The 23,908-nt window shown below is 38.4% G+C and overlaps 1 protein-coding gene across 9 annotated transcripts in view; it reads right to left on the minus strand.

Moving 5' to 3' along the window:
* The window catches only part of mef2d (myocyte enhancer factor 2d), a 56,008-nt gene that overhangs the window by 14,585 nt on the left and 17,515 nt on the right, over window positions 1–23,908 (minus strand). For 4 of the 9 annotated variants that reach the window (XM_046846186.1, XM_046846190.1, XM_046846189.1 and 1 more), the window contains exons 2-6: window positions 12,277–12,719; window positions 10,021–10,224; window positions 5,259–5,396; window positions 2,033–2,240; window positions 23–79 (exon numbers count right to left, since the gene is read on the minus strand). In XM_046846186.1, coding sequence (XP_046702142.1) covers window positions 23–79; window positions 2,033–2,240; window positions 5,259–5,396; window positions 10,021–10,224; window positions 12,277–12,330 — 661 coding nt within the window. In that variant the 5' untranslated portion in view covers window positions 12,331–12,719. Of the gene's footprint in view, window positions 1–22; window positions 80–2,032; window positions 2,241–5,258; window positions 5,397–5,481; window positions 5,617–10,020; window positions 10,225–12,276; window positions 12,720–23,908 lie in introns of all 9 variants that reach the window. The other 5 variants (XM_046846192.1, XM_046846191.1, XM_046846185.1 and 2 more) reach the window with 3 other exon arrangements.

Genomic DNA, 23,908 nt, shown 5'->3' on the forward strand with positions numbered 1-23,908 from the left:
ATAGGCAATGAATAACACTCACCCACTGGGCTTGGGCATGCCCCATTTGAGTTATTCAGGTCACCTCCTAAAAGAGCACCTGAGAAAGAAAAGTTAGAAAGGAGTGGTTGAGAGGATTAAACTGCCAATATGTGATCATTTAAGTGCCACTTTTAAATTAAAAGTTAAATTCGTACAGCTTGGCCATGGAAGAGTTTGAGGTAAATACTAAAGGCTGTATTCAGCGCTAACTCACAGTAAGGCATTAATACCATAATTGTACACGCTGGTAATCAGATCGCAGGCGTAACTGCACATTATGCAGTAATGTGCGAGTGTGATGTGAAGTGTGCAAATAAAATGGACAACATAAATGACATTCAAGGTTAATATTACTGTACATTTATAGACATGACATTCATTATTTTTATGAATCGCACCCTGCAGAGTGCATGATTTTACTTAATACACACCACTACCAATACTTATTCAGAGGACTACATTTTATATGGCATGCTAATTCAAAAACTGAAAACAGTCAAATAAAAGCATGAACAAAAAGTGCACGGTGCATGCAAATGCTTTAATGACCTCAGCTTTGTAAAAAAAAAAAATAATAAAAAATTAAAAAATTAAATATGCTGTGTAAAATACAATTTTATAGGCTGACTGTCAAAAAATATTGATGCGATTTAAATAATGATTTTACTAGTCACATACACTTCAGCACTGTGAAATTCCTTTTTTTTTTGTATATCCCAGCTTGTTAGGAAGCTGGGGTCAGAGCACAAAGTCAGCCATGATACAGCAGAGAAGGAAGGTTGTAGCTTAGTGGTTAAGGAATTGGACTGTGGATCCGAAGGTTATGAGTTCAAATCCCAACCACATCATGGGCCCCTGAGCAAGGCTCTTAACCCCATAGCTGCTCAGTTTTATGAATGAGATAAATGTAAGTCGCTCTGGATAAGGTCATCTGCATGTAAATATAATGTAAATGTAAGATGGTTAAGGACCTTGCTCAGGGGTCAAACAGTGGCAGCTTGGAGGTGCTGGGGCTGAAAGACCTGACCATCCAATCAGTAACCCTTCAAAACACAATCTTTTTAATATATTAGCAATACATTACACAGTTATAAAATATTTTTGTTTACATCTTGTCTATTTTTTTTATTGAACATCTGAAATCATATATTAGTCTGACTATTGTTCTTTCGTTTAGTCTGTTGCTTTTATGCCACATAGTTTTGTTTGAGGATGGTTTCATTTGTTGCATAGGAATGGCAGGTCTAGAATTGATACCAAAAGAACCAGAAAAAAAATATATATTACTTCCTCATACTTTTATACCTGTATGGGTCTCATATGTCTTAATCCCAGTGTACCCAACTTAATAATCAGCATCTACCCTTTAGCCCCCTCCATCCACTGCTACACCAGTGTAGCTTGCTTTCTTGCTTTCTTTCTATAGTAATATAAAAAAAAATTAAACCGCCATTGTTGTGTTAAAACGTTTTTCTTTTCATGTCACAAGATTTAAAACACCTTGCCTTCAACATAGAAATGCAGTGACAATAGAAAATAAGCCTGTATTGTGCATGCATGGGTTGTACATGCAACATGAACCAGGAAGTTTTTATTATTTCCATCAAATGCTTGTCAGCCTGGTCATGCAACAAAGACTCAGGTCATGACTCTTTGTATGGTCAGTCGCAACACTTAGAGCACACAGAGGCTGGTTGTGCCGCAGTGAATGAAATTGTCTATGTGTATGTGTTTAAGTAAGTTTTAAAAGAAATAATAAAATTTTTTTAAAAAAAAAATTAAAAAAAAAATTGACCTGAACTACAATTTGGATCTGGAATCACATGACCACACAAACAATAGTAAGACTGTGAGTAGATGTTTTGCATTTCTGTGGTTCCTCCATAAACACCACAACATAAAGATTTTGACAGATACATTTTGGATGACTGTGCAAAACAAAAACAAAGAAAACTCTCTGTTTTCAAATGTATCCATGTTAGTGTAGACATAGCCTCTGTATCATTCTCACCTGCACTGGCCGGTCTCTGTGGCAGACCAGGAGACACTGTGTTCCTCTGGAGCTGTGGTTGCTGTGGTGACAGCAGGCGAGGGTCTGTGAGCGTAGAGGTGACAAAGGAAGTGGTAACAAGGCTGCTGGGATTGCTGAAGGGCAGAGGACTCTGACTGGACACGGGCACTGTGACTGGCATGGAGAAAGTGGGTGCTGGCACTGTAGACTGAGAGCACAGGTAGAGAGGAGTTAGTAATGCCTTTGCTTTCTTCATATACCATGCACACATGGTAACATACAAAATGAAAAATGTGCATTGTAATGTAAACACACACACATTTTAATAGCATGCCAGTGACTTGTGCAGACTCTCCAGAAGCAGAGCATGTGCAGCTAAGACAGAAGTACAAAGTTAATCTCACTGAGCCTTAAAATTCTTAAAGGAGCTACTACTCTGACACTATATGACCAAAACGTAGACTGCTTTTCGACTATGTCAAAGACAGATTATTATAATAACAAAGACCTTTTCAACATCAAATTAAACCTTTACAAACTACACTTTACTCTGTTTCTATTGGGTCTGACTAAACATGGTCTTGCGCTGCTCCATCGGACACCTTCAGGCCAGCTAAATAAAAGTTGTGGTGACTAGCATTTTGGCATTCTGTGACGTACAACTAGCCACTTCCAGTACTCTGTGCACTCAAACTGTCCTCTAGCTCTGATGAAGACCCATTTAACCATGATCCTCCACAAAAAGCAGGGTCACTAAAATTAGAATGTGGGCCGCAACGAGCCTCTTGCGTCCTGATTTGGACCCAGTTTAGCAGTCTGCTAGTTCAAGTCCTTTGTCTACTCGATGCTCTGCTGTTCTATCTCTCTCCAACTGACTTGAATCATGTAAATAGGAGTCTGTTCATCCTGTACAAACCAAGAGGAAAAAGAAACCTGCCTGATTTTTCATAATCCTTGAAAAATACTAAGGGAATGCGGCTCAAGTTTATTGATATAAACACAAACTATTCACACTTCAAATCAACAGAGAAAATTATTATGCAAAAATCTAAACAAGTGAAAGTTTCAGTCAAGGTTTCGACATGTAAGAGATACGGCATGAGAGGATGTGCGATCATAATAAAATTAACAGTATCGTGGTGCATAATTAAATATTTGCCTATTTCAGAACACCCAGTCACTATATTCCTCTTACACCATAGCAATTTCATTACATTTTCATGACATCAATGACATCTTTTTAAATAAAATACTTTTGACATCATCCTTTTTATTACTGTTTAGTTCAATTTAATATTGCGGAACACCCACTAAACAAATTATTCTTTATAGCAGCTATAAACCATTACCTCTTGTTCTATTTTTTTTCCCTCTAAAAGTTAATGAGATAAAAAGAATTTGCAGCTTGGCTTTGCCTTGTGGAAAATAAACAGATTGCTTTACTTCAAAAAGTGGGCACACAAAAATGTCTTGTTCTATAAATGTTAAAATATCATCTTGCAAACCAAAGCGACCTTTATACATTTTCTTATTGGGAAATAACACTTCAACAAGTGTTTTTAATCGTTAAGCTTCGTTTAATCGAAAACCCACAATACAACGAGTTGTATCAACATATACACTTGTATTAATATATACCTGTGATTTGCTAACACAACAGAGCTCGGCTGTTATAGAAGATTAAATCAACACATTCTGAACAATTAAGAATTCAACAAAACATACATTATACATATATATACATATATATATATATATATATATATATATATATATATATATATATATATATATATATATAAATTTTACTATCAAATAATGCAACATCAAAGATTGAAGAACACATGAAAATCAAATAATGATTGTGTTATCTGTTGGAAAAGATCTGAGAGGAAACTCTGACAGCAATAGCCCACTGTGGCATGCTGGTAGCCCAGGGGGATAAACAGTAGGCATGTGTTACAGCACTACACACAAGCCAGGCAGTGGGGAAGGGGTTAGTGTGTGGTGAGAGTGAGAGGAAAACGGAAAGCATACAACACTGGACAGCACCTTGGACTCAATGACAAATTCGTAATGTTGCATAATCTCCTATTCTGTATGCACTAACATTTAAACCATGTTTCACAAACAAGCATGTTTGCCAAGTTTTTGAAAGGTTGCTATAACTTCACCATGAATCAAAAGGTAGTGGAAACCACAAGGTTACAAATATCCTTTGCAAGATATTGTAATATCTTTAGTAACAGTATAATAAATCATCCTTGAGGTCACGGTATGGTCTTGTAAAATATAGATCAATACAGATTCTAGCTTATTTATTTTGCATTTCCTACAAGCTGTTTATGTATTTACTGCTTAAAGTGATTACTGAAGAAAGTGAATAAAAGAAAAGAAAATCCCTTCACCAAGTACAGTTCCAATTAAAAATAATTCAAAAAGGCCCATAGCTGGGGTCTTTCAACTCTTTGAGTCAAATCTGCACTCTGAAAGACAAAAGAGTTAATGTCAACTTAAAACTGTCAAACTGAAACTAATATCATTATGTATAGCTGTATTACAGTTTGCCCTAGGAAGTGCATACTGTGTGCATTTCCCAAGTGAACAAATGAGTGGGGTTACAGTTCTGCTATCTTTCATGTACGTGTGAGAGAGAAAGAAAGAGAAAGTAAGGAAGAAGTAAAGGGAAAAAAAAAAAAAGAGAAACAAAAGCAGTGCTGTATGCTTTCGCTTGCCAACTCCCTTGAATGGTGTGCTAGGTGGCCCAATCTTCATTCTCTTTGAAGAGTTGGACATATTTGAGTTCAATTTTAATCCTTGCACTGATATTAGATGGACGAGTGAGGCCCATGTCTTTTTTCAAGCACTTAAGAGGAAAGTCCCATGACTCAGACACACATTTTTGGCAAAAGTTCAGTCATTGGTCATTGTGGATGACAGTTTTTTTTATAATAACAGAGCCAGCACAGGATCAGGGCCAAATCATATTCCGTTGCTCTAATAGCAGAGTAAAGGGGAGAATGGCGACGCTGTAAATATTGTGCTGTCCCTGTGGCCGAGCACACACATTCAGAGGAAATTAAGAGGAATGAAGGAAGAGGGGCTGGGGGGGTAAGGTGTTGAGCTATGGTACGTAGGTGCTCTGTGAGTCGGTTGCTTGGGCTGACAGCAATATCTGTGAGTTGCTTGCTGGGCCATAAGTGACCCCCTTCACACTGGTACTCACTGACAGTCTATAGCTCTGCATCATTTTATCAAATTCCTCGTCTATCTTTTTGTACTTCTCCTCAGTGCGAGGTGTGAGCGAGAAGGGCTCCTCAGGGTCCGGGCTTTCCGAATCCCGGTGCTCTTTCTTGTTCAGAGCCTTCATTAAGGTCCGGGACAGGATAGGGAGAAAAAGACAGAGAGAGGGAACGGGTTAGAGCAGCAAGAGAAAGAGGAATACTCACGCCATATCGCTTGAAGAGGATATCCAGTTCCTCGCTCTTTCTGAACTTGTCATCTTGTAGGGGGCTCTGGTCAATTGAGTCATCTCCGTCTGGCTCAGGACTGTTGCAACCGTTAAAGCCTTTCTTTCTCAATGTCTTTAACAGTTCAAAACAGGACAGAGAGGGAAAACATGAAGGCATGTTGAACAATCACATCAATAACAAAGACATTTAAATGTTTTGTTACATTTGTTAGATTTAACACCATGATGTTCTGAAACTGCAAAGTATACAGAAAGCTGAAAAAAAAAAGGATGGGTGACAAGAAAAGGTGTGAACGTTGTTAGAAATGGAGACATCCTAGTGAAGCTTTGGCATGGAATGGTCTTATTTTTAGAGGATTTCCCACACAAGCTTTCCTAGTGTGACTGCAACCCAAAAGAAAGGGGGCTCTGACCAGCATACATCCTCCTCTCACTTTCCTGACAGCAGTATGAGGTAAAAAGCAACTCTAACAAAGCAAAAAAAAAGCCATCACTGCCACCACAAAGAAAGCTCCAGAATTACTAAGATCTTAATGCAAATTAACAAAAACAAACACATGAAATTAACTGGCAATGTAAAGTGTAATGTTTTGAACTTCAAAATTGTATAGTTAAGTTTTTTTTTTTTTTGGCAAAACACTGAGCTCAAAGATTGGTATTTGGTTCCACTCAAAACAGCATGCTATTGTTGAGGAAGTTTGATAAAGATGAATCCGATACAAATCATCAGTAATGAAACAGATGGATGGGAACATGGAGCACACAGAGCGGTACAGTTACTACTGTGCTCTACTAGTGCAAATTAAGCTGAGGTATGCAAAAATGACAGCAAAGGAAAGGGAAAAAAAATCTCCATCAGGCACTGACAAGGGCACCAATGCAATCCTGTTAATTCACACTTCTCTCTCTCGCTCCCCCAAACACACACAGTGAAGCATGTCAGCTGATCTGCTTGTCTCTGGGCCTGGGCCATCTGTTCACCTGTCCCTGTGCTCCTCTCCTTGCTGGCTCTCTTTAATGTGACCGGCTTCTATTGTGTTGCCAAGGTAAGATTCCCCTGCAGAGCTCCATGCGCTCTGAATGGTTGAAGCTCTTGTTTTCGCTCTTCTGCCCCTCCCCCTCGGTTTTCCCCTCCCCAACACTTCCTTCCTGCTCTCCCAGCCTTCATAAGCCTACTCTCATTTATCCTCCTCCCTTCTTCGTCCATTAGCTGCTCTCTCGTTCTCTTCTTCTTTATGCACCTCATGCTCTCTTTCCCTGTTCTTACGCTCGCCCACGACTTTTTGGACTGACTCATTCCAGTCCTCTTTTCCTCATATCTATCCATCCCTACATCCTGCCACCCGTCTCAAATTCCGAGTGCTTATTTTCCTTTCAGAGCCTCATGCTCTCTGTCATGCTGGCGTGTATGAGGGCGTTTGGTGTGGGTTGCTGTTTGTGGAGGCAGAATATAATGTCAGGTCCCATTTGCGTGATGCGGAGTGTGTGCGCTGCCTCTTGTTGTCCCTGGAGAACACACACCCGGCCAAAGCATTACAATGGCTAGCCAAAGAACAGAGTGGCTACACAAAACATGTCAATATTTTTACCTATATGCCTAACTCTGCTTTGCACACTTTTGAAACGGGATTTCCTGCATTAGCCTGACCATGTGTACAACAGTGTACAAAACTTGGGTGTGCTTTATGGAGTTGAAATGAACCACCGCTGAGAAGCATTGCTAGGTTTTAATTCGAGGTAAGGTGTGTTAAGCTGTGCTTAACTAAAACATGGGACAGATAAACTCGAGCGCCCACAAGATCATCCTGATACACTTCTGTAGTGGCTAAGGAGGATCGGATCATAAGAGCTCGTTGTTCCACCACATGCAGATTATACAGAAAAGTACAGAGAAAATGGTCTGATTAGGCTGCAAAGTGCATGAAAGAATCACCAGCAGTGGTTCTTGTTCTACTCTCCATCTTCTTTTATCTTGGACTGGAAACACCCACAGGTATGTTTCCACTAAAGTTTCTGAACCTTTTAAGCAAGTGTTTTGCAGCTCTCCAGAATGAGAAGTGCACTGTTCCTAGAAAAGTTCCTAGTTCCTGAACTTATGTAAAATAATACAGGTGATGCAAATGCATACACAAGCAGAGCAATGGATGACAATTCTGCATGCGGCAACACGGTAGACATTGAAGATAAGACTAAAGTTGCGTGCACTTTAAAGTAACACTTTTACACAGTTGTGTGCACCTTAAGCACAAGTGCATGCTTAAATAACATTACCACTTGTTACGCTGTCATTGCAGTAATATGAAAGCTTTGTAGCGGCTTGTCAGAGATACACAGGTTTTTGAAATTTTCTGCATTTGGTTTAGTCATTTACTGTAGTCTGCATTTGACCTATCAAACCACTCACAATATAGCAAGTTCCAGGAGTCCCTGCTACATGGAAAAGTACTTATACTGGAGCAGGAACTGATAAGGTTCGGGAACAAGTTCTCCACTGGACACGTGCCTAAAGTTAATGAGTAGCTGAAGATGAGGACAACTTGCACTAATATTCTGGTTTTATGTTCTGATCAGGTAGCTACTTTTCATTTGGTCTAGCTTCCTATAAGGGGTTAATAAAAGTTGCTGTTATCTTAAACAGAAATGACTGCTGGGGTTTAGAATAATTGTTTAGCCCCCACAACACCGTATATTTCTGAATGTCCCTTGATTAGTAACAGTAACATCAAAATCGTTACTGCCCTCAAAGTTTCTATAAAGAAGGAACACGAGATGGGAATGTCTCATTGCTTCTTTTCTCATTCCCCTCCAACTTCTTCTTCTTTCTTATTTCATCTTGGTACATCTCTTGACACTTGCACTCTCTTTCTCATGTCCCTTTGCTCTCTCATTGGGAGTTGCAGTCAGGCGGATTAACACACTCTGGCAGGAAATGCATGCAAGCCACACACACACACACACACACACACACACACACACACACACACACACACACACACACACACACACACACACACACACACACACACACACACACATGGCTTTGTGCAAGACACTGAGAGATTCTGGTGAGTGCACATAAATATGCATGACTGCAGTCATCCAATAATGTGATGGCATGCCTGCCTATATGTATGTGACTGTGTTCAGTAGAATAGAGCACAATAAATGCCAAGAGAAAGGAAATGTCTTCAAACAAACACTGATTTGTTTATCAATTTATACTAAGGTAATCATTTCTAAGCATAATTGGTCATCTGCAATATCTAAGGACCGTACAGTGGTATTAAAAAAAATCCAAATGCTATGTGCAAATGAAAAAGAGAAAGAACGTAAAGGACATGCACATTTTGGAGCATCTGAAGGGATGTACAGTGGCACTGCTGTCTGCTTGTCTAGCTTCTCAGGCCCTACTGCTGGATGTCAGGGGTGAGTGGAGCTCCTGCCATAACACACTGCATCTCAATATTACATGAAGCAGCTTTCAGGTCCACTGCACACTAAAGCACACACACACACACACACACACACACACACACACACACACACACACACACAAACACACACACACACACACACACACACACACACACACACACACACACACACTGTTACCCAGTCAGCCTTGAGCTGACATGGCCCACAGCAGCACCAACACCCAACACCTCTACCACATCACATGCGTGCTCTTCCTCTTTTACCCACATACACACACATACACGATCTGCAGCTGTAGCCAATAAGAAGCATGCACATCTATTAGTGTGGCCTCCTGTCATGAGAAAGCCTCATACTGCTAGTTTCACACCCTTATGCACTCCCCTGACAAGAAATATGCGCTCTCTCCCACAGATCTCTCTGATGATTCTTTAAAAGCGTAGGCAACTACGCACTCATTGAAATCACAGTAACTGCTGTTAGTTAGCTCATATATTTGTGCAGCAAATGCATAATCTAAAATATTGAACAATATAGCCTTCCTACACTTGGCAGCCACATCTCAAATTGCTTATAATAAACAGGGTTTGCAGGTTGTGTGTGTGCATGAGTGTGAGTAGCCCTCTCTTTTAGGCCAAGGCTAGGGGGAGCCAGAAGGTCCAGCTGTCCCTACCTCTGCTGTCCGACCATCTTCCAGGCAAGCAGCCAGTGGCTTACAGAGACTCACATGCCTGTAAACCTCACCTACACCTGCAGCAAGCTGCTCCCTCTCAACCTGAAGGCCATGACCCCAAACACTTGCTTTTATTCATACTAAAATGTAACTATACAAGCTAAACTTCAAAAGATAAGCTTTTCGAGCTAAGTGATCAGGAAGAAGACAACAGGGAATTAAAAGAAGAGAAAGAATTATATATATAAAACATATATATAACCTGTATTTTTATCATCTCTAGACATCCAAAGAAAATTCATTTACACAATTAGCATTATAATGGCAAAAACCTGGCCAAGAGATTTTTGAAATGGTAAAGTTAACTCGAAAGTAAAAAGTCATCTTGTTTGTAAATGGTTGCATTACCTCTATGATGTCTGCGTTGGTCCTGCTTTCATGAGGCTCGTTGTATTCTGTGTACTTGAGCAGCACTTTGTCCATGTCGGTGCTGGCGTACTGAAAGAGCTTGTTGGAGTGGTTGAAGATGATGAGGGCAATCTCACAGTCACACAACACACTCAGCTCATAGGCCTTTTTCATCAAGCCGAACTTGCGCTTTGTGAACGTCACCTGGCGGAGAAGAAAAAATAAAACTTAGGAGAAGGAACAGATGAGAAGGAATAACGGGAGGAATGTAAAACAGAAGCATTGGATACAAACCAGAAGAGGAAAAAGTAAGTGTTGAATATATAAAGTAAGACATGAGCAATAGTGATCCCCCCCCAACACACACACACACGCACGCACACAAAAATAAAATAAAAAAATTAATTAATGAAAAATGTTTGAATGCTTTATAATAAATATTTGTCTGCAAACATTTTTACATAAGTTCAGTATTTCTGAAATAATTTCATCAGTTGTCATCTTTCTAATTTCATCTACCTCTGACAAAACTAGCACCCCTCCATATTACACTGATGCAACTCTGAGGAAAATATTAAGCCTGGTGCCCTTTGTTTCTTTTTCGCGTGTTCCCTGCAGGCACAAATCAAATTATTTCCAAGTTGTTTCCATAGGCACCAAGTCTACACTCTTCCAATCAGACCTTCTCCATCTGCACCTCCATGTAAATACAGAAATGTGTGTGTGCGGGCACGCATATACACACACACACACACACACACACACACACACACACACACACACACACAGATAGAAACAGGCACACGCAGATGGAGTGCCACAAATAAAGAGCTGTATTGACCATATTCCATCTGCTGAGATACAGCACCCTTCTAAAGCCTCGCTTAAAACAATGGAACTGAACACACACAAAAACCCACAATATTCTTTCAAACTTAATAAATCCAAAGATAAAACGGAACGTTCCATTCACTCCATCTTCATTTCAAGCTGCTTGACCATGAAGAAGAAAGGTCTTTTGGAGCACACTGCAATGGGCAATTAAAATAAATAAATCGCTGGATATTTGCAGAAGATAAAAACGAGCTTTTTCTTTAGAAAAACAAAACATATAATAAGGCCCCTAAATAGCATGTGATATATTTCATTAAGAGAAAACCGTACTTCTAGTTTGTTACATGTGAAATTTAGCACAAACAAGCGCATGATAATTGGCATCAAAAATAGACTTGCAGGTAACCAATAGCAACATAAGAAGTACGAATAAAACGTGTGCATTTGCGGCATGTGGCAAGAACGACGACCTGGTTCTTCACACTTCTTCTTTCATTCCAATTAACCTCGGAGCTGTGAGCTTATCTACTGATCTTTACACATCAGGCTCTCACCTGCTGCCGTCAGTGCTGGAGTTTTCATGTGTTGCTCTGCATATGCCTCTGAAGGCACGTCTCTATACATTTTATTCATTTCTAAATTACTGTTATGAAAATCAGAGTGTAAAAACAAAAGTTTTATTTGCAGTATATATACTTTTTAAGTGTTGACAAGTGATTTTATATTAATCAAATCAGATTACTTGACAGTAACACTGGATATAATTGAATATTTTTGTAAGAATAGGCTGAAAACAAGATTAAAGAAAAAGCTGAAATTAATGAATGGACCTTTGGATAAATAAAAAACCCGTGTTCTGTATGTCTGAAGGAGAACAGAGCTGAGTAAGAGCTGATAGCGGGCCAGTTAAGTATAGACACCTGGAACAGTCAGAATGTCACAGGAGGAGTCAATAAGACCTGGTGGGCTTTTAAAAATCAAAAAAGAAAAAAGATCTAATTATGTACCTTAGAAGAGAAAATGAAAGCACACATAGATCTGCAACTCATTTCAACAGACTGGTGGTAAGATAGGTGAAGGTTCAACAAACAGCAAACGAGAAAGCTATTAAATATAGCAGATGGCATAATTCAGAAGTACAGGAAATCTAAATACTGCTATAAACTGTATTCAGCTGTAAAGTGTGCAAACTGAACTGTGTATGTATATATATATATATATATATATATATATATATATATATATATATATATATATATATATATATATATATATATATATATAATTCCATATAATTGGTAATAAAAGCATTCAAACACACACTCACACACACACACACACACACACACACACACACACACACACACACACACACACACACACATACACACATAAACACAAAGAATTTGCCCAACTTCTCACCTGTCTGTTCCTTTCGTCTGTGATTCGCTGGATCTGGATCTTTTTCCTCCCCATGTCTGCTGTGATTGGCTGGGTGGTGATGGGGGCAGGGTGGAGCTCGTGATGAGATCAGATGGCAAAGGTCGTGGCCGTCCTGATGAGTATACAGGACCTCAAATGGCAACTAGGCGCCTGTCTTTTTCTCGCCCACACACTGTCCCTCACTCTCCCTGTCCCACCTGTCTGAAGCAGCTGGGCTTGTGACTCTTCCCCCACAGTGGGGAAAAAAAGGAGTGTGTAAGTAAGAAATGAGCGAGGCCTCCTGGCAGAGCCTTCAGTTCACGGATTGCTCAGGCTGTAAATCATCCGCTCGGGGTCTGTAATGTGCTCCAATCCCAAATGAAATAAAAATGTGATGATGATGGAGATGAAGATGATTATGAAGATGATGATGGATTATGGATCTAAAACAGAAGAGAGCAAAAGAGTTAGACCAAAAGAACAGCAATAGGCATACATATTTTACATTTGGCCTCAGACCCAACTAAAACGGCTGTGGCACAAACCAGAAGGCCAGCAATGTCAGAAAATCCTGTGAATTGCTCAATCCCTCTAGTTCATAGCTCGTCTCAGGCAGGGATGTACATGCTTTTAAATCCTGCTTGCACAGTTCTTATCTTGGCATCGATATTTTTTAATGGCTTTAATTGGCAGTTAAAAAGCATAATTGCATGTTCAGCTAATGAAAGTGGTCTTGATTTGTCCTGTGAGCGTCATAAAAATATTCGACTACTTCCTTAATCTGGAGGCATCTCTTTCACCCACAATAACATGGGAATAAAATGAACATACAAAATGCCCAGGATGCTGCTTATTCCATGCTCTTTGCTGTGCAGTGTACATGTGGTGTTCTTAAAGATGCCTGTGTCAGTAAAGTTTAACTTGTCAATGGCAGACTTTAGTGATGAAAGTTCAAAGTAAAGATGAGAATCATGAACTGGACAAAGTGTAATTTAGGGCAGTGGTGTCTCATGGGTTAAGGTTAAATTGTTAAATGCTTTAAAATAGATGGCCATCCAGAGAACCTCAGTCATGCCCTTGAACATGGCCCCTAACCCTTAAGTGCTCAGATGCTTCAAGTAAAAAGATATGGCAAATAAATGATAATGTAGCGCATGCATGCATTCCTATCAGGACAGCATTTCAACAGGACTGCTTGGATAAAACGTGACTTTGACTTAGTTTGTTAGTTTTTTTGCAAACAAACCAAATACCTCAGGTATCTAATTAGCTTTACCCATCAAATGTTTGCCTGAAACAAGCTTAAGCTGGTTAACATAGTGCAAATTAATAAGAATCCTTGCTATGTTTACTGTTTAGGAGACAGGCTGGCTAATTAAGACTCATGCCCATATGTATGTTTTGATTTAATATTCGGTATCAGTGCTGATGATTTAAAATAACTAATTAGCTCAAAAAAATCTATATAGCTGAAACATGTACCAAGCCTTCCCTGCCATGAAATATCTCTCGTGAAAGGAAAACAAATGCAGGCAGGTTTGTTGTATAAAAATTAAATATGCATAATAATATGTGACAACTGTGGCACTGTCTACATCAGACATTTAGGATTCAGTTAAATTAAAATGCAAATATCTGAATCATTAAAATGGTTTACAGAAATAGAGCAAATGTTAAAAAATAAATAAATAAATAAATAAATTAGTAAAAAAAGTAGCCTGCATCATGAATGGTGTGCATATTTAATTGCCTAACAAGCAGACAGAAAGTGTTTTTCAGAAAACGGTGAAGGAAAATCTGTACTACACTGCAGAATGAGCAGCAGGATGAGATGAAGAAGACACTACTCTGGAGGATTGCATTTCCCTCGGAGATGTTAGGGCAGGAGGAGGTGAGCTGTGCTGTATCAGCTTCATTAGAGACATCACAGTCACATCACTGAGCCTCGCCGACCTGCGGCAAGAGACTGCATCCTCGACAGGGCTAGGACACGTGATTATAAACCAACAACGCAGGTCTGTCAGCACACAGCTATTTATTACCAAAAATAATTTTAAAAAGTGTACTGTATGATTATTAAATCAATTCCAGCCTCGTCCAACAATGCCTTTCAAACGTTAGAACTCAATATCCGAGCTTTTGAGTTCTGATATCTTGTTTAGCGATTGCCTGGGCACTGGACACAGTAACATTACCCTGCTCATACAGCAGTTCGGTTAAAAATAAAAGGCACTGAAACAAGCACTGAGCACAGACGGCTGTGTGCGGGAGTCGGGACTTCCACAGTCAGCACGTGTCTGAATGAATGGAAGCATGAATGAGCTTAATGCTACCTCAAAATAGACATGTGGGCTATGATAATTTTAAAACCTGCTATAACTATCTCCGCCTCAAAAAAAGCCTTAAAATAGTGTTCTATATTTACACACAAATCCAGACTGCATACACACTCGCATGACTGGAGCCTGGAGCGCACTCTCTACTACAGAAGGCGCAGCGTCTAGGAAGTAGGATTTCCTCATCATTACTTGAAAGAATGCCCTGTTAAAAATCAGGGTAAGGGGTAAAGAGGGGATTTATCCCCAGTTCCCTTATAGCTACATCCAGTGTTATTATAGATTACTTGGATCAGAGAAGGATAAGCTTTAGTTTTAAGGTAAATTTCACGTAATCAAGATCATTCAAATTTTAATAGCATGTAAAGAGAGTTTTACAAGAGGCTAACTATGTTCATGTAACTCACTATGTTAGTTCACTCAAATTGAGTTCTTTCACATTTCAAAACATTCCACAATACTGACTGACTCAAACATATAAATAGCGTTTATATATATTATATATATATATATATATATATATATATATATATATATATATATATATATATATATATATATATACACACACACACACACACACACACACACACACACACACACACACACACACACACACACACACATACTCTGTGCTGAGGACTACCATACAGTAATTTGCATTGAAGATAATAAAATCTAAATCACTACAAATAATAATAATAATAATAATAATAATAATAATAATAATAATAATAATAATAATAATTATTATAATTATAATAATATTATTTTTTGTAGTGATTTAGATTGTATTATCTTCACTGCAAATTACTATATGGTAGTATATATAAATATTATGATTATAAATCTATTTAATGCCAACCTGAAAGATGTGACAGTTCACTGGCTGATTTGCAATTTGGGGTGTCAAATGGACATGGAGATGTTTCCAAATTTGTCTATTAATATACACTATAAGGAAAAGGTTGTGGACACCTGGCTATAGGATTTGTGTGTGCTTTTTTGAACATCCCCTTTCACATTCAGTCCCCACATTCTGTTAAACATCCAAAGGTGTTTAATAGGGTTTCGATCAAAGTAAACCATATTGTAACTTGCCAAACCTATTTCATTCGAAATAAATAAATAAATACAATTATGTTATTGCATTTTTAAAAATCCTATATAAACTGTGTGCCTCCAACTTTGTGGTAACAGTTTGGGGAAAACCTACACATAGCTAGTTTTGGACAGGTGTGCCAATAGTTTTGACCATACAATGTATGCTCATTCTCAATAAAAAAAAAAACAATTTATTATTTAACATCATTTTGATAGGTAAGAACTGTGTGGGTTTGGACTCGAAATACATCATCGCTAGTTTTATTATTCAATTTTTGGTGCAGAACGGTTGGTAAATATGACACCATCACATGCATTCATCCTCCAGAGATGTGTGTTGTGACCGTTCTTCATTTGCGGTTACAGACTATGTGTTGATAGGAAGAAAGGACTCGTCCAGCTTCAAAGGCAATGCTGCGTCAGACTGTGTGTTGGAATATGGGGCCAGCGCACATGAAAAGCTTTCTTTATCTACAAGCCGAGTCAGACACTAACCTTTAACCCTGGGAGCACAGAGCAGGCTGCTTCCCAGCTCTGATCTGAACCACTCAGAGCACAAACAAAACTATTCCACTGTAAAACAGTCTTAACCAAATTGAAAGCTGCACTTATACCATCCAGTCGCCTCTTTTGAGTTAGCAAAGAGGTTATTTTTCACAGAGGTCTGTCAGAGACTACTTGGCATGGTAGATCTTAATGGAGTTCACGAACCAAGACCATCTCTACATTCAGAGAAAACCCATGGTCTGAACTCACAAGGTAAAAGAGACTGCAGTTGAGTGGACTCTGAGTGATTGAGTGTTGGGTTTCAGATTTTTCTAGAAGTCTAATCAAAATTTGATGATAACAAAAAAAAAAAAAAAAAGAAAAAATGTGGACAAAAAGTGCTCTTAAGCAATGGAATTAAGATCCAAGTTACAGTCAGAGCTGTAAGCATATCACTTTCAGAAATACAAGCTCAAAACTGACAAGTTTACAATAAATGACAGAACCCACATTCTTTTAGACGAATATTACTCCTAAGCCCATAAAATACCCCAAACCATGCTTTACATTATGCAAATACCAGACACAGAAAAACAATCATTTCATGGACAATGCCTGAACTTAAATAAAAACTACAGATTATGTATATGCATGATAGGTCCTAACAGTATTTAATGGGTTATTTTCAACATTACAATTATTTCAATTTTTATGTAGTTGCTTAGCACAAGAGAAAAGCGTTTGCTTTTTCGATGGGAGATATCCCAATGATGTCACACTGCTGAGCACAAAAGTAAAAAAGTTGAGACGTGGGCTATTGCATTGCTCTCTCATTGTCAATCACCGTGTCAATCACTAACCAATTTTGAGTGTCTGTGAACCCTGAAGCTTTCCTCTGGGTGATGCAGCACATACAACAGTATGCAAAATGGGGTAGTAAGATAGTTAGCCTACATTATCATCGGTGTGTAAGTGTCGTGGGAAAGGGGTGTACTTATCAGTGGGTGGGAATTTTGCAGATGGCCAAATTGGAAGAAACACCTCCCCAAAACCAGAATAGCTTAATTTTTAAGACAACTGACTCATTATTCTGAATTAATGGTTGATGTATTGGTAAAAATCTCCAACCCCCTCAAAACCTCCCTAAAAAAATCTTTTCATGTGGATGACTGCAGTTGCTTAAGGCCACATCAAGGCAATAAAACTAAAATGCCTCCCTGCTCCTGACATTATCAATGCCTCCGTTCCAGACTACCAGGTTGTAGGTGCTAGAACACAACTGATTATGCTGAATTTAGCTCTTAACAGCTCTTTTGTGCTGGAAAAAGTATTGATAGTATTAATAAAGCGGTAGTGGACATCTGAATACACACACACACACACACACACACACACACACACACACACACACACACACACACACACACACACACACACACACACACACACACACACACACACACACACACACATATATATATATACAGTACAGACCAAAAGTTTGGACACACCTTCTCATTCAAAGAGTTTTCTTTATTTTCACACTGAAGGCATCAAGGGCTATTTGACCAAGAAGGAGAGTGATGGGGTGCTGTGCCAGATGACCTGGCCTCCACATTCACCGGACCTGAACCCAATCGAGATGGTTTAGGGGTGAGCTGGACCGCAGAGTGAAGGCAAAAGGGCCAACAAGTGCCAAGCATCTCTCGGGGAACTCCTTCAAGACTGTTGGAAGACCATTTCAGGTGACTACCTCTTGAAGCTCATCAAGAGAATGCCAAGAGTGTGCAAAGCAATAATCAAAGCAAAAGATGGCTACTTTGAAGAACCTAGAATATGATATTTTTCAGTTGTTTCACACTTTTTTGTTATTTATATAATTTCACGTGTTAATTCATAGCTAATTCATTGATGCCTTCAGTGTGAATCTACAATTTTTATAGTCATGAAAATAAAGAAAACTCTTTGAATGAGAAGGTGTGTCCAAACATTTGGTCTGTACTGTGTATATATATATATATATATATATATATATATATATATATATATATATATATATATATATATATATATGAAAATATATAAAAATCATACATATAAATGACTATGACTAGTTTACAAACACAAGCAATAGTACAGATCATGATAAGAAAAAAGTAATGTTCCATTACCCTGTAGGACAATGCAATAATCCTCATATGATGCTAAAAATAAAGATAAATGCATCTAAATTGTTTTAAAAACAATGTGTATAATCCTTCAAACCAATGGTCACAATCAAACACAGCCCAATGCTTATAGTAGCAGGCTAATCAGACAACACTAGAGTTACCTGAATAAGAAAAGCGTACTTATGTAGGTCTTTGGAGTTTGATTTAAAGCTGTCTCTGGTGCTCTGTGTATGTTTGAGAGAGATTATTGGCAAGCTTTATGGCTCAAACACAATTAAAGTGCTGCCCGTTTAGGAGCCAAATCTTCCCCTCTTTCCTTCGAGCCTGATTTTGATCACATGCTCGTGCACTACTAAGATCTGCCTCTCATCTTACACATATGATCTTATCTATGGATAAGAGCCTAAGGACTCTTTAGTAATCACTAATCACAATAAAAATGACATTACAGTCAACCCCAGATCATTCGCGGTTTAAAACCCGCGACTCGGAAAATTTGCGGGTTCTCGTTTGGAACCTAACTAACAGCAAGTTGTGGATAATCCGCAGCGGAGCCAAATGTTCAGGAACGTTAGAAATAACAATTTAAATTATGCATTTACCAAAAATGTTCTAAAAAAAATTCACTTAGGTACCATAGGGGCTGCGGGGGTTGTGTCTAAAATGTATATGTACACGGGTATCGCTCTGACCCCGCTTTAATGTGCATATCGATCATATCTTGTGCAAAAGATGGTGGTTTTCATTTTCTAAGACGGATGATTTCTTTCCAGTAATATGTAAAACATTCAAACAGTATTGAATGGCAGGGGAGCAAAAAACATAGTGAATACTAATAATAGTTACTTAACTAAAACAATCGTGAGTCTACTGTAGAAGTAATTAGACGAATCACTAAAATGATTATAGCTCTACATCTTTCCCATACTCCTGCCTGAGAGGAACGTTATCAAACGCAGTGCTGCTGCAATCCATCTTATGCTGACGTGCTCTGAAGCACCTAAGTTCCACTTGGATAAGCACAGAAGGCGCACATCCATGTGTGGGCATACGCCATTCTGTGCAACTGTGTGAGTGCGAGAACATGTAATCTCCTCTGCAGGGTGTGAGAGAGAGAGTCCAGTTTTGTCATCCCTGCCTGGAACTGAAGGCAGAGTAGCCTGGGGCTTAGAGATAAGAGCCAGCGCCTGGACTGGGACTGGATTCGGGCCAGAGCGGCGCACAGAAATCCATCACCTTTGCAGCTTAGCACAGGATCCCCTTGTACTGAACAGCACAGTTGTCAGATGTTTAATTCAGCTGTTTGCAAAAGAGTTGCTTCACAACACCCAAACCACAGCTTGTTCAATGACAGTCATCGACAGCCATATGGGAATGGTAGAGGAGACAAAACTGACGCGGAACCAGCGGAGCACGAAGAGCAAGCACAGGCTTCAATGTTACTGTATGGGGAAGATGTAAGCTTGCATTGTGAATCGGGATACGGCTGGCATTTTTGATTGTTGCGGTAATGAACAAAAAGAAGAACAAAACATTTTTGTAAAACTGAGCAAAAACAGAGAAGCCTGTTTGAAAAGGCTCAGTACTGATGATGTGGTTACATTCAGAGCTACAGGCCTACATTGTGGCCATAATTACCTTTAAAAAGACTTAAACACATCACAAAATTGACAGGCTGTAAACAAAGAGTTCCTGTTTTTCAAAAAGCCAGGAAATTTAACTGCGTAGGAATACAATAGCGACATTCTCGCTTGCTATTAACATCTGTCTCAGGTATTCTTATCACAGGTGAACAGTGTGAGATGTGGGTCTTAGTCACCACTGTTGTCAAGTTTGAGGAATTAAACTGCTTTAAAATTTGTCAATTTTTTGACCCTGTTAAATGAATTAAATCTCTTAAACCTGCATACTGAAGATGTGAGGTCTGCTCTGACCTATAAATATAGGCTATTTGCATCAGGAATTTTTTGTCTACTCATTCTTATATGCTAATGTTTATGTATAATGATCTGTAATAAAAAACAGACCATTTTAGCACAATTATTTTAGGAGATACTGCTTCATGAAAGCATGCGGTATGATGTTACTTGTAAATATTACAGTCCATTTTCAGTGATTTTGTTTTGGTTCATAACTTTATTCACTGCTCTGAGCTCCTGGCGTTAGGAAATCCCATTCGACTTCCTGTGACTTTTTCTTTGGGATTGTCAGATTTGACTCTGGATTTAAAGTGATTTCAAGTTGCTTCTGGTAAATCTGGTAAACAGACTACTAACGAAATGTGACCACATGTGGTCACTGAAGAGACATTCGAGACGCATGGACAAACAGCTACATGAAGTGAACAGCTATCCGTCTTGTTTGTCCGCTTGTTATCAGATCGCCTGAGGCGGATGTGAAGTCTGAACAGGGCCACTATGACCTTTATGTATTGTGTTTATACTTATCACTGCCAAATAAAAACTGCATTTTTTTTACCACACAACTCATGAATTTGGGTGTGAACTACCTGCTATTGAAAGCAGACCAGAAAGCAGAGAATACCGGTTTATCTGAGATCATTGCTCTAGAGATCCTAAATTCTAGCCTAACTGGGCCAGTGATGGCACTTGCAATGCCTTATGGGAATCTCTCCAGTGATTTACTCCAACCTTGAGTTGTACTGCCAGCACCAACTGCAGGATATTTTCAGCCTGTTGCCTCATGTTCCCTGACTGGCAGGCACTCGCTTACACCAACATGGTCACTCAGCTGCTGACCACAGTTTACTGCCATTTCGCTTTTTCGCTCATGTTCTCTTCGGTGTATAACAAATCTATAGTGTTGGGAGTGTAACATTGAGGGCAATGATTGGGTTGTGTGGGGTTTTTGTAGATACATAACATGACAGCTAAGGAACGAATCAAATGAGGAACATGATCTGTAATGGGAGGGGGGCTACAATGCAAGGGCAGCATTTCTCCTGGCAGGACAGAGAGAAGCAGGACAGGAAGGGGGATGGGCTCTGATTCTCAGCTGCTACTGTCTAACCTTTCAACAGTGTAGAGATAACTAGGTTTATATACTATACTTTATAATCATCAGGCCTTTTTTCTTTTCTTTTTTGATAGACATTAGACCGTATACAGATTGATGAATTAGTGGATAAAGTAGCGACAAAATAAAGATAAATAAAACAGCTTTAAAATCTGAATTTCACTCAGTTCACTTGTGTGGCAAAAATAAAGCACAATTCTCAGACATTTATTTCTATCATACATATATATATATATATATATATATATATATATATATATATATATATATATATATATATATATATATATATTTATAAAAAATTCATTCATACTTTATTTATTATCAACAAAAATGAAAGTAATTTTATATAAAAAACAAAATATTTGAAAATATATTTAAAAATAGGGGTTTTAATAATCTGTAAGATATTTTACAATTTTCAAGAGTATGCACGAGCTGCTTCAAATCAGTCTGCAATTATTTAAAATAAAACATATACAAGCACATAAATATTCATAAAATTTCAGCAAAGTATATCACAATACCAAGTATCTATCACAATATCAATATCACATTGTAGTATGACATGTATAATGAAATATAAACTAAATCAATTAATATAAGTGGCCTTTTTGACAATCTGTGTTAGCTGCTCTCATGGGAACTTGTATTTTGATGTCACTTTGGGGAGTTTTTAACATGCTGTAGCTTTACTTGTGACAGACATCCTTGTATGTGTAAATAAAAGAAACCAAACACAACTCCGACAAGTTTAAAAAGTTTCTACAGTTTCATCAAGAGAAAGGCTTTTCCCAAGCCTCCACACAATTCAACACTTAATCTGGCTGGCATTTATTATTAATGTCTATTAAAACCCCTAACTGCTCAAATAACACATTAATATTGATTAGTGTGAACACAACGAAGCACACACGAGCCGCTGAGGAAGTGTCTAAAGAGTCTGCAAGTGACTCTGACCTCTTTGTCTCAGCATCAGTATGATGAATGCGGTCTGACCTGTCAGTTAACAACACAAAGCTAGAACTAATAAAGAAAAGGCTCTATCTGCTAACAGCGATCACACGCTGCAAGGACCCGCAACCGCCAAACACCAACGCAACAGCAGATAACGCAAAACAAACAACTGAATGATTCCTTGTGCATTGCTCCAGTCCTATGACGATGAGGTGTGGCACAAAAATGTCCCAAATAGAGGAATGCCCCACCTTCCAGCTACACACCAAAGACATCAGAATGACATGCTAATTTGTATGAAAGAGCTGATTACATACACGTCACGCTGTGTATACTGGTCTGACAGGCCCGGAGAAACCAAGTATCACAATAGATCTACGACATCTTACATTTTTTATGGTTGTTAATAAGTATTCATATTCAAACAAAAGTCAAAGTATTGATGGGCTACAATTTGTAAAATATTGCAGTGCTCTTATGATTATATCCATGTTTCACTAATCAATTCAACAAAAGCTTTTTTTTTATTTTTTTTATTTAGATATAAAGTTGAATATAAAAAAAAATGCATTTCTGAATATTTCAAAATGTATTTTATTTTTAAAGTTAAAGAACTGGAATATCCCAGTACTTCGGTAAATGCGCAACAATTTATTTTACCGTTACCCTTAATGCCCTTCAGAAAGGACCACATTAGGAGATAGGCTGAATCATTGTAGCAGATGGTAGCAGTACCTTCACTCTTTATTTAGATGTAATCAATAACGAATTTTGAGAAACAGATCTTAATATATATAGCTGGTAATTATTAAAATCAACATCAAACCCCAAAAAATTGTAATACACACAAATTTCCACTTCTGCTCAAGCTTAGGATAAACACACACAAGTCTATAGTGAAGTAAACGACGTTGCCTCCAAACAATATGGGCCTCACGGGCAACCGTACAAAAAGTTTCCACTACATGACACGTGCTGTTTAGCATCCAACATAGCCTTACACCCTGTTCCACCTGGGATGTCAATCAAAACATCCCCTTCTGCTATCCACTGATTTGCAGGCCAACAGCTGTGTGACAATGGCTACACTGAGTAAGGTGGCCGATCTGAACCGCTCGAGCCTACACTTTCTAAATTTCTAAATTAAAAACTGTACTTTACTATATGTATAACACCATGAGAATTTTACCACCATTACCTACAAGAAATATCACTAGAGATAAAGAAACCCAAAATTCATTAGGTAAGAAGAGCAGAACTCAGCACTCTACAAACCAGCACAGAGATGAGACAGCAAACTGTTTCCATTTCTACACTAAGAGAAAATTCCCTTAACTGACTTAAAAGCTTATATAACTACAATTTAAAACGAATCCATCAACTCAACTACAAAAATGACGGGTAAGAGAAACTAGTTACTTTTAAATAGATAAATAAACAAAAAATAAAAGCACCATAGGAAGAGATTGCCAGAAGGAAATTAGTTTTTAAAATGATAAAGAAAACCACATGAAAAATGACACTTGAGCAGATGACAAGCCC

This window comes from Silurus meridionalis, chromosome 4 (genome assembly GCF_014805685.1).
Source record: "Silurus meridionalis isolate SWU-2019-XX chromosome 4, ASM1480568v1, whole genome shotgun sequence".
Lineage (NCBI taxonomy): Eukaryota > Metazoa > Chordata > Actinopteri > Siluriformes > Siluridae > Silurus > Silurus meridionalis.